Below are 17,401 nucleotides of genomic sequence, written 5' to 3' on the forward strand. Positions count from 1 at the left end.
GGTGATTGGGGAGTCAGGCTGATGACTATCCCCGAACAGGGGCATTCAGTAGCCTCAGCCTCCTCCTGCCCCTCCCAACTTAGGCCTCTTGTCCTGCTGTCTGTTTGGGAAAGCAAAGTCATTACAGGTGGCTCTGGTCGACAAACAGCCCAGAGTGAGCTCTGCAGGGCTTGGTTTTCCAAAATGCCACCTTTGGAGGCCTCTGAGTCTTCCCTTCTGAGAAGGGCTTTGCCTGGGGACACAGATGGAGACAAGGGAAGGGTCTCGTGGAAGGGAGCGTGTGGGCCCTGCTTTCCCTCATGCCGCGCCCACCACCTGAGCCTCGGACATCATGCTCCTGCTCTCGCTGGTCCTCCCCAGGGTCTTCTGTCCTCCACCCACCCAGGGTCCTCTGGCAGCACCTGCTGTCCACCAGCTGGCCATGCCCTATCTGTGCAGGGTGGGCCATCAGAAGCCACGTGACCGCCGGACACCGGCTTTGGAATCAAGTTCAAACAAAATCAAACAAAATGAGGCTCCCGTCAGCTCTAAGACTCTCAGAGCCTTCCTTAGTTACTCCTTGGTTAATTTTTTCATAATTAACAACAAAGCGAACACTGCAGGAACAGGCAAGCTAAAGGAATAGACGAGGCCGATCTGTTCACGGCACCCATGAAGCACATGATTGGGGACGGGAGAGTCGCGTCTGCCCGCGTGCCAGCGCCACTTGGTTCTCACAGCTCGCTGGGAAGAAATGAACATGATGTCCCTGGGACTGAACAGTTCTCTTGGAGGCCCCGGCACCGCACCCCCCCCGGCCCCCCACCGGGCTGGCTTCCTCAGGGTCTCCTGCCACGGCTCAGACTGGGGGTCCCGGCTGCCCTGTGCCCTCAGCGCAACAGTTCTGTCCGGTTGTTGCTTCCTGTGAGCCCAGAATAGACGCTGCCATCTGTCACGTTGGGGATGTCATATGTCCACCGATGACTCATGAATCATTGGGCCACCAAGAGGAAGGCGGGCGTGGAATCATTCGCCTCTCCAAGCGTGGCTGAGCGGCATGTGGAGACGAGAAGGGGCAGAGGAGGGGCTCTCTCGCAGGGGCTCTCTGCAGCCGGCCTCCCCTCTCTGCGGGCCAGAAGCCCAGAAGGTTCTCTTCAGCCCAGAGGGGCTCATTCTCCATCTGCAGCAACGAGGGGCCCTCAGGACAGCGCGTGTCTGGAGTTGGAGACCTTGTGGGCGCTGTTTGTGCAGGTCGGGGGGGTGCCCTGTGCCAGCGGGGCCGAGGCGGCGGCCTCCTGGGGGGTGCCGCTGTCTGGGGCCCGGCCCCCCGACGTGCCACTGCGGCCGCACACCAGGCGCTTCTCGTCCAGGAGGGAGAGGTGGTACTCGCACAGGTCGACCAGCGAGGCCACCTGCTCGTGGAGAGGCAGCATCTTGAACTTCCGCTGAGCCAGGTAAAAGAAAGCCTCCACAAAGCCCTGCAAGCACATGCCTGTGGACAAAGAGAGCAGCGGTGAGCAGGGCAAGGCCCCACGGCACCTGCCAGGCCGCCTCCCCCCGCCCCCCCCCCGCTTCCTTTCTGGAAACTTCAGCTTTGGGGTTCAACTCCCAGAGTGCCTACCCTGTGCCGGGCACAGCCGGGCCTTCACCACCATCTGCAGATTCAAGCCCCTCATCAGTCCTCTGAGGTAGGCTTAATTCACACGGTTTGACAGACAGGGAAACTGAGTCTCAGAGAAGTGGAGCTGGCTGGGCCACGTCACGTGGGTGGAACGTGGCGGAGCTGGGATTTCAACCCCGGCCTGAAGCCTTATTCCTCCGCACCGCCCTCACATGTCTGCTTTAAAACCCAGTCCCTCAGTTTTCTAACAGTCAAGAAAGTTACGGAGAGAAACCTGAAGGTTTTAGCTCTTGACAGAGGTGCTGGTTTCGTGGGTGCCTTGTCAAAACTTAGCCATTTTTACCTTAAAATGTGTGCATTTTGCTGTATGTAGATTTCATCTCAAAGAGTAAAATAAACCTGACCCCTTTCTCTCTACCCAAAATGATATTCTAGACAGCAGTCCAACCACGTCCCTGAAACGTTCTTCTCTGACTTTGCCTCCCAAGTTCCTACTCGTCCTTGGGACCTGAGCTCAAAAATCTCCAGCTCTCCTTGATGCCCAGATTAGATGTGGCCCCTGGCACCGGCTTCCTGCATTTTCCTTCGCAGCACCGACCGCGCCGTCTTCCGTGTTTGTGCGGTCGGTTCTTCCACCATCTCTATCTTCCCTGCTGGGCTGTGAGCTCCAGCTCGACACTCGTCCCCTGGCACCAGACCCTGGGGGCTCCAGGTAGAATGTGTACACGAGGGCACGAGTGGATGGACAAATGAGTTTGCGGTAGGGACTCTACTGACCTTGCCACTCACGACACCTTTTTGAGATCAGTGTTCTTACGTCCCACTTTACAGATGAGGAAACTAACATTCAGAGAACATCAGGTCATGAATGTTCCACCCTGAACGTTCATGTAGGCCAGATAACAGTGACCTTGGGAATTCAAACTTTGACTCTCGATTCTTTTTTTTTTTTCTTTTCTTTCCTTTTTTTTTTTTTAAAGATTTTACTTATTCAAGATAGAGAGCAAGAGAGAGCACAAACGGCAGGAAGGAGCAGAATCCCTCCTGAGCAGGGAGCTCAACGGGGGGCTCAATCCCAGGACCCTGGGATCATGACCTGAGCCAAAGGCAGACGCTTAACCGACTGAGCCATCCAGGCGCCCCTTAACTCTCACTTCTTTTAACTAAGTTGCACTGCATGAAAAGTTCTGAGTCTTTTCAATGTCCAAGTGAAAATGAACCCCACGATTCAAAGTCATGGGATTCCTGGGCTCCTCAGGGCAGGTGACGCTCAGTATCGTAGAGGAGGCCGGCTTCACCCCTGCGAATCCATACCTTCCCAGTGGCCTTGCTTCCCGGCTCACCACGTTACTCAGGCTGCTGTCCTCGGGGAGAAGCCTGGCCTGGAGTCTGTAAATCCTGGATTATATATGGACCCTGGGATCTGAGAGCTCTTTTCGTGTTGGGAACTGGCGCTGAGCAACGAAGCTGTTTCTTTGTCTCCTTCCAAGTCCATCAAAGCTTTTTTGCTCAGCTTTTCTGGACTCCAGATGCTCTGCCAGTGCCCTGCTCTGTTTGGCTCCGATGGGAGATGCTGATAAAGGGAACAGTAACCCTGGTGTAAAACCCTTTTAATGTAAACAGAGGCCTGGTACAGACAGAGATGCAGGGCCAAGGGGGGCTCCGTCTGCATCAAGAGACCGATATTTCTGGGGCGCCTGGGTGGCTCATTTGGTCGGGCATCCAACTCTTGATTTTGGCTTGGGTTCTGACCTTGGGGTCAGGGGACTGAGCCCTGCGTTGGGCCCTGCACTCAGCAAGGAGTCTGCTCCAGACTCTCCCCCCCATCCCTCTGTCTTCCCCTGGCATGTGTGCACACTCTCTTTCTTTTCCTTTTTCTCTCTCTCCTAAATAAATGAATCTTAAAAACAAAAACAAGAACAAGAGAAAGAGAGATATGGATGTTTCCTAATCACCGATAATGGGCCAGGCTCTCCTAGATTGTGTGCATGCGTGGGCATTTGTGCCGGCACGGGCGTTTGTCACCGGCAGTGGGAGGGACAGACCCGAGCAGGCTGGAAGAGGCTGGGATCCAAAGCCAGAGAGACCCAGCACAGCCCCAGCCCCCAGCGGCAGAAGTGTGTGATCTCACCCGCACTACTCAAAGTGTGGTCGGCAGACGGGCGCCCAGTCCAGGGACTGTGTGTCCCTGGTCCCTGACAAGATAAGGAGCCTGGGCCAGAATATAAATCACCCTCCTCATCACTCACATTGTTTAGCTCAGCTGGCAGTACTTTGTAGCAAGTCTTTCTCTGTAAAGGAAGCAGCCGGCGTTTACATTCTGGCTCAAGCCTCTTGTCCAGGACGAGAAGGAACAGTAGGTGGACTGTGGCTCCAAGCCTCCCTGGTCTACGGCCCTTCTCAGCTTTACGTGCATGAGCTTGTCAAAATGCAGATTCTGGGGCGGGGCCCGAGACTCTGCATTCCTAACAAGCTTCCTGGTGGTGCCTGTGCGGGAGTAGCGAGCACTGAGCACCTTTTACTCAACAAATATTCGTTTCCTTCCCTTAATTAAGTGCATAAGGCTGTGATTAAAGCTGTAATGCCCAGGGAAAAAGGAAAGATAATACAAGGGCTTTTTTGGGGGAGGGGGGAAGTATTGTGGCTAAATCATCTGGAAGAAAACATTCTACAATGAGAAATGAGATTTCGTGTGTTCTACTTGGTTTTCTTTATGCTTGTCTACATTTCCTGATTTTCTATAGGAAACACATACCTTATTTTGTTTTTTATGGGGAATCTTAAAAAAAAAAACAAAACCACCAAACGAACAAACAAACAAAAAGTGAACCAGACCTATAAATACAGAGAACGAACTGATGATTGCCAGACACGGTAGGGGGGCGGCGGCGGTGGACGAAACGGGTGAAGGGGAGATACAGGCTTCCCATTATGGAATCAATACCTCATGTACCCAGTTGTAAAATATGCAACGGGAAATTCCAGAGGGCAGAAAGAGGCGGCAAAGCAGCGGCAGCCACTTTTAATCGTGAACCCTTTGCTACTATTGGAATTTGAACTTAAGTGCACATATGACTTTGAAGAAAAGGCAGAGTGCCAGCTTCCTGCATACATGTTGTACTTTGATAAAGGTTATATACATGCAGGGAAAACGGAAGCGGAAGGGAAGGGTGCTGCACATTATTGACTCTGGCAGGAGTCAAGCTGGCTGTGCCAGGCACTCAGATCCCGAGTCTGACTCCCATCGTGCAGATGCGGAAACAGAGGCCCCGAGAGACGAAATAACTTGCCCTCCAGCCCCATGCTGGTACGTAACTGGGATTTGAACCCAGGCCTCACGCACTGCTGATTCTGCATCTGATTCCTGCAATAAGGAATGCGCAAAGCAGGTAGGGCTCTGATGGGCAGAGCTGAGCTGGGAGCAGTGGCTTGGCTGGGAACAGGGAGGTGGGGCATGTGGCCTAGTAAGAACCCAGGGTGCGTGCAGCAGGACAGGTGGAGAAGGGCGCAGCTGGACGAGACTGGGAAGGGCTGGAAGGCTGGGGGACGAGCCAGTTGTGGAGTTCCAGGCCTAGAACAGTCTGAGCAAATCCTCCAGTCAAGGGGTGTGTGTGTCCTATTTTGTTACAGCGATAGAAACATCATGGGATTTGCTTGTTTGTCTTAATTCCTCAAATGAAATCGTGTGTGTGTGTGTGTAGTGGGGGTGGCTTGGAGCCCTGCCCTCCCAGATCGTCCTCAGCAGAAACGACTCATCTAAGGGAATCTTGGCTCTTCATACCCAGCTGAGCACCAGCCCTCCTGTTGCTCTAAAAGCCTCGTCTGGCACCTGCATTTTACAGAAGAGGGGGCCAGGAAGTGAGGCCTAAGTCAGATTCTTGTGACTGGCAGGAGCGGGACTAGATCCCAGGTCTCCTGACCTCAAACCACCCCACCAAGACCAGCATAAGAAAGCGAAGCCGACACTTCTCAGGCCAGGGACTGGGGACAGGGGCTGAGACCCCCGCATTGTCTGCTCAACCCTACTGAGTGTGTCTGAGGGCGTCTGAAGGCCAGGAAGGCTTGGGAAGAGGGACGCCCCACACTATACACCACGAGGACACGGGTGGCTGGCTCTCCCCCGCAGCCAGGCTGAGGGGCTGTAGGTTTGAGTTTGATAGGACATGGTTCTTGCATCTCATCTCATCAAGTGGCCCAGGAAGTGGTGGCCAGACCCGGGTCAATATTCCCTGTGCTGGAGAGAATGGAAGGTGCTTAAGTCTCTGCGGGCTGGGGGTGGGAGGAAGAGGGAGGAGGAAATGTACTGGAGATAATCCAAGTTACCTTCGGGGCGGGGGTGGGTGGCGGTCTCTCCTGCCTTTTGTTCTCTCTGGGGCTTTCCTCTTCCTTCTTATTATTTATTATAAAATACAGTGCCAGTGCCAGCAGAAAGCATAGGAAAGCTCACAAATGTCCTCCCCTCTAGAAACTAAGTGTCCTTGACGACTGACCTTCTCTCCACTCTCTTTGTCCACGGAAGATGGGCTTTCATTCAACTGTAATATACGTGTGCAAAATCTTGTACCTATTATGGCTTAAAATGATGGCATAAATATTTTTGTATGTTGCTATGCAGGCTTCATAACATTATTTTAATAGTTGCATAATAATATTACATCAAATCTTGCTTTGCATACCATGTCACCATCCCCCCACCACCACTAGATGCTGAAACTGGTTCTATTTTCTTCACTATTTTTGAGAAGTAGATCAGAAGCACTTGGTACATCACTGTTTTTATTTCTGATTTGTGTATTCTCTTGCAATGAAACCCTAGGAATCTGGGTTGTTTGTTTTTTATGTTAAGTCTGGTTTGGGTAATTAATTTCATATTGAAATTACTTAAGCCTTATAGAGTCCTCCAACGGACCAAGCACATGAATGGGTAGTTCGCTTAGGTTAGCAAGTAAGAGAGAAAACATCCAGTCCCCACCCAAGCCACAGAACTCTATTGCTCATCCATTAACCAAAATGCAAAATAACAATAATGGGAAGTTAGTGGTGAAATTGCCATGGATGGTTGAAAAGCAGTTTGGCAAAAGTTTTAAGAGCCATTCAAGTATTTCAAAATATTCCTTCCGAGGGAAAACAAAATGTACACAGTGGTATTCATCATCAACTCACTTATACTAACAGTGTGTATTGGGGGGGGGGTGGTACTAGACTTCTAGGGTCTTTTTGTATCCTTCTTTCTACTTTTCTGTATTTCCCAGATAAGATAATGCATATTCATTGTTGATAAAAATTAGAAAATAATTTATATTATAAACAATAAACCTTGGAACACTGAAAAAATATAATAAAGTTTAAAAAAATAAAATTAAATTAAAAAATACCCCAATCCAGCCTCTAAGTTCTGGAGGTCTGTGATGCTCGCCTTGACCCATCGCCAGATGGAGTCAACGGCCTTTCCTCGGGGCTTCTCCTTGTTCCTTGCTCTATATTGGGACAAATCCCTGGGGATGAGGCTGTCTCCCCAGTGGGACTGTGTTCTCCTGGAGGCAGGGACATTGCTCCAGTCTTCTCTACATCCTCAGTGCCCAGTACAGCCCGGCATGCAGCAGGCACTGAAAATGGCCCATTCTGTCTACTTGAATAGACTGAACTTTTTAAGCAATCTTGCGAGGCAGGTGTTACTGTGCCCATCTTCCAGCTGAGGACAGCAGGGTAAGGCAAGCAGCAAAGGGAAAGATACCTTTGAAAGCTCTTCTCTTAGACAATGTGCAGATTTGTGAGCCAAAGATGGTCCAGACGGGTGGCTCTAGGAGGACTTGTGAAAATACAGGCTTCAAGCCTCACCCTAGGAGTTCCTGCTTCTGAAGTTCTGAGAATTTGCGCTTCGACCACGTTCCCAGGTGGTTTTGAGGGTGCTGGTCCAGAAACCCCACTTCGAGAACTCGTCCCTTCCCCCTCATTCTCCCTCCCCTGCTGAGTCTGTCTGCACACATTCCGCGCTGAAAACCCATCTGGAAAAAGTGGCCTATCAGCAAAAGGACCTGCCCCCGAACTTTGAGAAGCTTGACTTTGGGCTAAAAATGTCTGCATTTTAAGACAATCTCATCGAGTTATTTTTAAAATCAAATGATGGAGCTGAGAAACCATGAAATTTTTCCAGCTTGGCTTTGGTTTTCTCTTGGTTTCTGAGAAACCGCATATCCCTGGTTTCTCCCGGCATCAACACTGACCACTAAGTGGGGCAGAACTTCACTGCCCTCTGCAAGGCCTGCCCTTCTCTAGCTGTACCGAGGGGCATGAGACTGGAAGAGTTTACAGGCCAGGCCACAGAAAGCCCTGTAGACCATGGTCAGACTCTAGGTTTCATGTTGAGGAAGATGGGAAGCCACTGGGGAGACAGGAAAGGAAGTGGTCATTGTGGCTGCTGTGTTGAGACCAGGAGGAGGGGCCCAAGTGAAGAGATAGCAAGGAGATCCCTTGGGGGCTACTGCACTGGTCCAAGCGAGCGCTGCTGGCAGCTTGGACCAGGGTGGGAGTGGCGGAGGAGGTGAGGACAGAGCCTGAGGGCAGTGATGTGGAAGTCAGGTGCCCTTAGGAAGGAGGGCCTCTCACACCAGCGGAGGACTGGCCTTTCCCTCAAGGCCTGTGGTTTTCAAACATTTTTAACATAAAATAACCTGGGGACCTTGCCTGAAATCCAGGTTCCTGTTCCCATCTCTTGGGGATTGTGTATGGGCCACGAGGCCCCTGAAACTGCCCTGGTAACTACAGTGTGAGTAATTCTGCATCATGGGTGATCGGGCAACTCTGGGTCACACGCTCCATCTTGGCCATCCCCTTAAAGGCTCTCGAGGAGGCAGTGGAGTAAAGAAGTGAAGTGTGTGGTCTCTGAGAAGCCTAGTACCGGGCTAGCCCTGCTGTGGGCATTCGAGAACCATGGGGGAGGCCCAGAAAAAACTTCGTTCTCTGAAACCCCACTGCCCACCCCTCCTCGGCGTCTTCGTCTGCTTGGACTGCTGTATACCGCCTCTGCTGGAGCCTGGGCGGCTTAAACAGCATAGACTGAGGCTTCTCACAGTTTGGAGGCTGACAGTCCAAGTTCAGGCTGCCAGCAGGTTTGAGCTCTGGTGAGAGCTCTTTTCCCGCGTGCAGACGGCTGCCTTCTCGCTGCGTCCTCCGATGGCCCCGAGAGCGAGCGAACTGGCTCTCCGGCGTCTCTTCGCATAAGGACACTAGTCCCTTTGGATCAGGGCCCTGTCCTTAGGACCTCCTTTAAACTCAGTTACTTCCTTAGAGGCCCTGGCGCCAAGTACAGTCACACTGGGGATTAGGGTCTTAACAATTCTGTAGCCTCCCGACTTCTCGGTTCTGCTACGGCTCCCCCAGCCCTTGGAGACACTCTCCCTACCACCACTCGAGCCTTAGGGATCACCTGAGCCATTGAGGAGAAATAGAAGAGACCTTCCCCCCTTCCCTGCCCTGTCAGCTCCCTGAAAAACCTCCTGTGGCTCTCACTTGGAATTGGAGGTGTCTCTTTGGTAACATCGCTGTAGTGACCTGTCACCGTAAATGCAGTGACAATGAACAACACTGGTTAATAATTATGGAGCCCTCATTAGGGGCCAGGCCCTGAATTAAAGGCTTCAAGCGCATTATTTAATCCCACAGGAGCCTTACGCATCGGGTGTCCCTACCAATCCCATTTTACGCTCAAGAGATTTGTCAAAGTCACACAGCTGGAAGCTGGAAGGAATAGGGACTGTTCTCGAAACTTCTTTACTCCCTAGCTGCTTTGAGAGCCTTCAGATTCCTTTGGGTCCTTGAGAAGGCAGAGACGACGCCTGCCTGGCAGCGGCGGAGGCCCGGGCCCCACCCATCTCGGCCAGATGTCAGCAGGAGGGCGAAGATCTGCCGGTCCCTGCCAGTGCCCTTTGCCCACTTGCCTCCTGGGCCTAAAGATAAGCTGTTGAGTATTTTTTGCAACTTTATTTGGGTTGACGGGTGTCGCTGGAGAAAGCAGCCTTTGAAACATTCCGGATGTGGCCATATGCATGTCTCCCACCCAAACTGTCCCTTGCACATGGGGACACAGCCCCTGACAGAACATAGTGTCATTCCGTCAGCCGGCGGGCGAGGGTGGGCCCACGGGCTCCGTCTGGCCTCAAAAGACCTCTGGTCCCTCCTCCTAGGGAGGGGTCCTCGCACACAGGACTTAATGCAAATGCTGGCGGCCGCGCTCCCACCATCCCAACCTCCGTTCTGGGGCCCAAGGACGAATCAGCAACAACACCTTGCCCGTTTACAGAGCATCTCCGTGTGTTCATCTGGTTCCCCGGGTCTTGTTCAGAAAAGGACGTTGCGACAGGCACGAGGAGTGCAGGCCCAGAGAGGCCAGGCGGCTCCCGCAGGTGGACAGGGCAGCGTTAAATCCATGCCTCCCTGACGCTCAGACCCCTGGTGCTTGTCCTGCATCGCGCCTTCTTAACGTGACACTTACGTATTCTTTTCCAGTTTACAGAACACGTTTGCGTCGACAATATAGTCGACGATATAATTAAATCCAAATCGTTGCATACAGCCCGGGAGATTAACTCAGACTGAGTAGGAGATACTGTTTCCCTTTCAAAAATACCCGAGCTTCCTTGCTATAGTTCCATTTCAAGGCACTGGTGTGCTGGGCGAGGCCAGCCGCCTGCCCGTTCCTTCTCCCCCAGCCTTTCCATCTTTTTCACCCACTTAGAATAGATGTGTCTGTCTGATAGTGAAAGTCTAATGGTGGAAGTATACGGGCTTTCTGTGTGGAATCGTTGGTAGGAAATAAAGCTGAGTGATCTGGACTGGGATGAACTCAGCGATTCTCATCCAGGGGGTGGCATGCTCCCCACAAGGGCTGTCTGGGAAGCCTGCACCGGCTCCAAGGTTATGAATCACCAGAACCTTCCCTCCATTCTTGGGGCACCTTGCAGCCTGGTTCCCTGCCACACAGGGTCTGCTGCCACACAATCCCCCTAGATGGGAGCGTGGTCTCTGCTGGCCAGGGCTGGGGTCTCGAAGGACTCCACATGGGGAGATGGAACTGGGGCATTTCCCACGAGACAGCATCGGGCTCATGGGACAGTGACTGGGGGTCAGATGCACTGCACTGGGTCCAGCTGTGCCGTGTACTCTTGGCCTCGTCTTCAACAAGTGGCTTCACCTTTCCAAACCTCTGTTTCTGCATCTGTGAAGTTTGCCAAATGGCTTTTACAACGCACCACCCAAAGGAAGCCCAACGGGGCACTTAGGAACAGCAGTGCCAAAGTCTCAGGCTATGTCCCCACCTGGATTTCTGTGCCCGCCCCACGTGTCCTGCCCTACTCTCATGACATTTCTTCATTTGCTCCTTTGGTGGTGGACAGCTGACTGCTTGTGTCCACACTGCATGTCACGAGGCCAAGCTGTCTTCACCTCCACATCCAGCAGCCCTAGCGCAGGTGCTCAACAGTTGTTTGTGGAGTAAACGAGCAGACTGGCTGGGCTGGCAGGGAGGACAGGTCACGAAGGGGGTCAGGAGACGGGTACTCAAAATGGTCTCTGTCCTGCGGGGCTTTGAAATAATCACCTCCCCTCTTCAGGCCTCAGTTTCCCCTTCGGCAACTGGGTGATGTCCTGGGACTCCAGAAGCACCGGGGCGGGGGGAAGGGATGGTGGCTTCTGACCGTTTCAAAAAATGGTAGTGACAAAAATCATTTATTGGGGGCGCCCTGCCCACTGGGATGCACATGCGCGCTCTCCCTGCGCGCTCCTATAATCTCATGGCAAACCTGAGCGGTCCTGCCCCCTGCCCAGAGTCACACTGTTGGTCAGTGGTCTTTGTGGGGTTCCCACTACTGTTCTGCACCGCCTCTCCCCAAACCAGATGGAAACCTCCAGAAGGCCTGTCCTTTCGGGGGAGAAGGAGAGCACTGCCTCACTCCCACCGCTCCCCGCGGCGAACAGCTCGAGAACAGAATGGCACGCACCCAATCACTGTATTTACGCACTACAGCGGCGGCAAGTTACCATCACCTTTGTCCTTGTCTGGATGGAAAAATTAGTAAGTGTCAGGAATGAGCCATAAATAGACCTTGCAGGAAAATCATTATCGCCAGGAGCCTGTGACACCCGAGTAACAAACACAACCAACGTCAAAAGCAGCTTCTCCATCATTTCGTCCGGCACAGGTCACACTGCTGTACGGCGCGGAGTGGCCCCAGGTCCCGCTCTAGTCCTAGCCAGGGTCACCCGACTCCACTGTGACAGACACAAGCCCCTGAGTCACTGGTGGGGAGGTGGGGCTACAGGACCCGGCTCCACTTTCTGCAACGCCATGGAACGATTCCAGACATTTCTGGTGGGATTAACGGCTCCAGCAGAACCTTCTGAGGCCCAACACTCATTCCTCAGCAAGCGGTCAAAACCTCTGGCTTGGAAAGGATTTCAGAGCTAATGCAGTCTAGGCCCTTACAGGACAATGACACTCAAAATAATAAGAACTAGTAGGAGTCGTGCTTGGTATGTACCAGGCACTGTGACGCGCTTCGTAGGGACATCTCTCCTTTCATCCTCAAGACAAAATCTGGGTGGTAGATGCATTTATAACCCTTGGGCTGTTCAGCAGTGGTTTTTTTTTGTTTTGTTTTTTAAAAACAATTTTGTAATTTATTTATTTGACAGAGAGAAATCACAAGTAGGCAGAGCAGCAGGCAGAGAGAAAGGAGGAAGCAGGTTCTCTGCTGAGCAGAGAGCCTGATGCAGGGCTTGATCCCAGGACCCTGGGATCATGACCTGAGCGGAAGGCAGAGGCTTAACCCACTGAGCCACCCAGGCGCCCCTGTTCACCAGTGTTTAATGACAGAGCAAATGCTTTTGTCTTGGGTTCTGTTTGTTAGCAAGGTGCCACGGGCTTCTGGGGTGCGCCAAGGTACAGACGTCCAGGCAGAGTCCCACCGCCTACAGGTGGGGTGGGGACTCACACCTGGGCTCTGAGAATCAGGTCGCATCAGCCCTACTCAGAGAGGCAGGGAGGGATTCCAAGTCCCACAGAAGCCCAATTATTGCTGGTACTTTCTATCTGCAGGTCCCTGGTGAGATTCCGAGCCACGGTTGTCCTCCCTGGCATTGCTTAAAATGGGCATCTGGCCCCCATTTGGTCTTCTCTAGAGGGGGGATGTGTATTATCTCCCAGGAGACCCCTTCTCACCATGCTGAAATGCGCCAAGCCCCCACAGATCTCCCCTTTCAGAAAGCAAATCTAACTCTTTGTCCCCACGGCAGCCTGGCTCTAGGGTCATGTTTGCTGTCCAGAGCGGAGGGCAAAGTGAGTGAGCGTGTGTGTGTGTGTGTGTGTGTGTGTGTGTGTGCGTGCACACGCATGCTGGGGAGCGGGTTGGGTCAGAACACAGAGGAAGCAGCAGAGAATTGCAGGAGAGGCAGGAAAGCTCGCGGAACACTTATGGGAGAGAGCTGGGTGGTGAGGAGTCCGTGCCTGGTCTCCCCCCCCCCCGCCCCTCCCCTCCCCCAGTCCCCAGCACTTTCTTCCTTCTCATGAACTGGGCCCAAAGGCCATCAAACACACTGGCCTCTGGCACTATTTAAAGGCTTGACATTGCAGCTCACCTTCCTAGCTCTGGTCCCAGATCAGCCGAACCGTCCACAGGGATGTTGTGTACCCGCCATGGTGGGCTTCCATCCCCTTCCCCTCTACTGGAACCTTTCCTGAGAAAAGCCTGGGTACCTTCCGTTCCCCTTCCTAGCTTCCTCTGGGCATCAGTCAGTGGGGATGCCTCCCTCCTTAAAGTGTGTTCTCTGTACTTCTCGGATGCCCCACTCTCTGGCTTTTCTTTGTATCCTTCTAGCAACTCCGGACTCAGGGGTCCAGTGTTCTGCTGGCTCTTCTCTGGTTGGTGGGTGTGAGGTCCTGCAGGGCTCTCTGCCTGGGCCCAGGGCTCTCTCTTCCTGTCATTCATTCCCTAGGCTTTAAATATCTGCCAGGAATCAATGCTCCAATCCCAAGCTCCAAGCCAGTCGGCTCTTCTGCCACTGGGCTATCTCATTAGCATCTCAAAGAGCCTGTTCGAAATGGATCGCCATCCTGCTTTGCCTTAAATTGTACCATTTCAATAAATACTATCTCCACCCACCTCACCGCTCAACCCAGAAGTCCGAGAGCCGTTTTGGAAACTCCTCTCCCACAGCTGCCGTCCCTCTCCACCATCGCCAGCCACCCCCACCAAGGCCAGGCTCCCCTGGACTCCCAGCGACGTCCTCACTGGTCTCCCCGCTTCCAGCACTGCCCCTTCCAACACAGCCCCCAGAATGAACTTTCAGAAGCACGTACTCTGCTGTCATCTCCCCGAGAGCGTTCAGAGCAACAGCCGCTTCCTTCACCTGCTAGAAGCCACAGCAAGACCTGGCCCCGCCCTCTTCTGCAGCCGCCCCACCCCCTCGCGCCCGAGCCCCCTCTCGGCCTGGGTGCACCCCCCACCCTCTGCCAGCTTCTGTTCCCTAGGACCGGCCACACACTCTCCCACCTCAGAGCTTTTGTCATTCCTTGTTTCCTCTGCTGGAGCATTCTTTCCCTCAAGTCTTCACCCCCCGCCTTAGAACTTCGACCTCAGCTGCGATGCTCTTACGGACAGATGTCCCTGAACCACCTCCTTTACATAAATTAGGTCTCCTCCGCTAGTCTCCTTGAAACTTAGTTATTTTATCTCACAGAGCTCAGCACATGGAAATACGGGCTTATTTCTGGGTTTCTATGTTTAATCTCTGTCTGCCTCCGCTACCAGACTGTCAGGGGGGCATGAGACCGGGGAGTCCTACGGGTCACCGCACACGCGGTCACTAACGTTAGTAGACTAAGTGAATGCAATATAGACGTGTAACGCATGGCAAAAGTAGGTGTCTGGCGAATACTAGTTCTCTCCTCCTCTCCCACCGCTTGGGCATGGACAGCATGCTGCCAGCACACACACGGGCCCATGTTCAGTCAGGATCTGTCCCTTCTGTGTGGCTAGGTGATCTTGGCTCAGTCCCTTCACTTCTGGGAGCCTCAGTTTCTACCCACTCTGCCCAGCTCTTGTGGGGTTTCAGTGAGAGAATACAGATGTAAGGGACCGGGCCTGGGCCGGGCACATGAGGACACCCCCAAATCTGAGCTTCTTTGTTTCTTGTCTCTAGGTGATCAGAGAGGCCAAGCCTGGCAGGCGAACCGTCTGCCATCCTGGAGGGCAGTGTTGGACTCTCCATCCATTGTATTTGTTTCCCAAGAATGGGCAGTCTTGGGGGGGGGGGGCAGGTCACGCTAACTCACCCACTGAAGGCAGCGCTCTTCCCTGTGCCCCATGTTTGCCCTCCAGTTAACAGGCTGCACCTTTCGGAATTTAAGGAAGACCCGAATCTGGAGCCTTGGGAGTGGGACGCCCCCTTGCCAGGAGGATCCAGCCTGGTCCTTAAGGGGAGACCCCTCTGCGGAACTCTGGGGAGCCAGCCTGTCACTGACAGGCAGATCAGTGTCAAAAACAAGATTGCGAAGTGGGTTTCAGCTTGACTCACATTAAGAATGTCACTTCGGAGCGCAAATGAGAGAGAAGAGAAATGCTCTTTTATGCGGGAGTTTATTTTTATCACTTTGTCAGAGAGAAATTGCAGCCCCGAGGGCACTGGAGCTGCACAGAATTACCCAAAACATTAACATGCAAATTGCCTTCTTTAGAGAAGGTAATTTTATTAGTGCAAGAAACATTTCTTTCACTGTACTCATGCTCAGGAGCAGTGCTCAGGAGCAGTGCTGTCTGGGGACCAGTCGGGGCCACCACAAATGGAGGACTGGGGGGGGGATCCTGAACTGGGTTGGGGTTCTACTACCTGCTATACACCTACAGTGTCACAGCTGGTGCTATACACCTACAGTGTCATAGCTAGTTACCATGGGTGCGCCCAGTGTAGACAGCAAGTGACTTGCTAGAGATCATATAGCGTGAGTGGTAGAAGAGGCAGAGCTGAGGTCACGTGTCCTGTGTCTAGGTAACTGGGTGAGTGACAGGGAGCCATGAGGGTCGGGGAAGTGGCCATTCTGAAGATAAGGAGCAGGGACATTCCATCTGTCTATTCGTTCCTTCATTTATTCACTTACTTACTCATCCTTTCAATAAGTTTTCACGGCCCTAAGCCCTGGGCCCTAGAGGCGAATCAGGCATGGGCTTGGCAACCACTGGGGCCAGGTGGAGAGGAATACAGATGTCTGCAAACCCCATCAAGCAGGGGGAGTCCCTCTAGAGGGCTGTGCCGACAGGGGACAGAGCACAGGACTAAGCAGGGCTGGTTGGCGCGGAAGCAGGGAGACGGGCCTGGATGGAGGCTCTGCAAAGGAGGGTCAAGGGTAGGCATTGTCTAGATGGTCAAGGAAGGGAAGGCTGTTACAGGCAGGGAGAAAAGCAGGAGCAGAGGCTCGAACTGAAGCCTGCTGGTCTGTCTCAGAGTAGCCCGTGCAGCTGCTGCTGCATGGGGTATGTGGGAGGGGAGTGGAGCTCGGATGAGGGGCTGGGGTTGCAGGGGATGACGAGGAAGCTGGCCAGCAGACCCTGTAGGGCAGGTTCAGAACAGAGCCACGTTCCCCTGAGACTTCCGGAGGGAGGGAGGGTGTTCCCAAGGCCTGGAGTGCCAGAATGACAGAAGGTTGTATGAGGCTGCGCTTACATAAGGCTTCCTCCTCCCTTCACAGACGTGATCAGTGGGGAAGTGTGGGCAGAGACACCCACCTGCTACCAAGAAGAAAGCACCTCAGTCATGTAAGGTCTCGCGGAACAGTTCAGGTGCACACCCTTTCCCACCCTGCGTTGGTTGGCAGCTGCCTCCTAGGAGCATTGGGGCGGGGGGTGGGTTTGGGTGGGCGGGCACGGGGAACTGCTCCCCTGGCCCAGGAGCTGTCTTTAAGGGAAGCCAAAGGGAAAAGTGTCTATTTCAAGTAAGCAGAGAGCCATAGTGGAGACTCTGAGTGGGTATGCGTTATCTCAGGCTTTCTCAACCTCGATACTCTCCACATTTGGGGCTAAAAAATGCTTTGTTGGGGAATCTGTCCCATGTAATGCAGAATGTTAAGAAGCATCCTTGGCCTCTGCCCACTAGAGGCCAATAGCAACTTTCCTCCTTCCCTAGTTGTGATAACCCAAAACACCTCCAGACATGACCAAATGCCCTCAGGGCCATGAGAGGAGGTACAAAGTCAACCCCCCATTGAGAACCACTGGTCTACCTAGACCTCAGTGTAGACTAAATGAAGGCTGACACACTTGACCACTAGAAGTCCCAAATCTCCCAGTGAGATGCGGGGCAGCCCATGGGCATGCTGTCTGCCTTTCCCCTTCTCCCATGTGGCAAAGGATGGGGCAGAGTGTAGGTTTCATCGCACGTCATATATTGGCCATCTCAAAAATAAATGTGGAACTTAATTCCTAGAAAGATCTAGGAAAAAGAGCAAGATAGTGAGCCAATGGATGGCAGGTGGCTCTCCTATTAACTTACCAGGGTCTCAGAGTCCCTAGGATTCAGGGTCTCACCTGTAAAGCAAAGGTGTTGGAATAAGTGATCTCTCGGGCATTTCTAGTTTTAAACACTATGATTCTATGGCAGTAAACACAAATTGGAGGATGCTACCAGTGAATACGGAAGCTGGCCCCATGTGAGAGATGGGGGATCTTGGGCTGGATAAGGCTCTATCTTGGCTAACTTGGTCATTTTCTTGGCTAGAGACAGAGACTGGTCAGGCAGATCATGAGACTCTCATTT

At 53.0% G+C, this 17,401-nt stretch overlaps 1 protein-coding gene across 3 annotated transcripts in view; it reads right to left on the reverse strand.

The window, feature by feature from the left end:
* Window positions 1–511: 511 nt before the first annotated feature.
* Window positions 512–17,401, reverse strand: part of TTLL11 (tubulin tyrosine ligase like 11) — a 225,751-nt gene continuing 208,861 nt past the window's right edge. For all 3 annotated transcript variants that reach the window (XM_082695341.1, XM_082695339.1, XM_082695340.1), the window contains one exon: window positions 512–1,471. In XM_082695341.1, coding sequence (XP_082551467.1) covers window positions 1,179–1,471 — 293 coding nt within the window. In that variant the 3' untranslated portion in view covers window positions 512–1,178. The remainder of the gene's footprint in view (window positions 1,472–17,401) is intronic.

Source organism: Mustela nivalis (assembly GCF_964662115.1).
Source record: "Mustela nivalis genome assembly, chromosome: 13".
In the NCBI taxonomy this organism is placed as follows: domain Eukaryota; kingdom Metazoa; phylum Chordata; class Mammalia; order Carnivora; family Mustelidae; genus Mustela; species Mustela nivalis.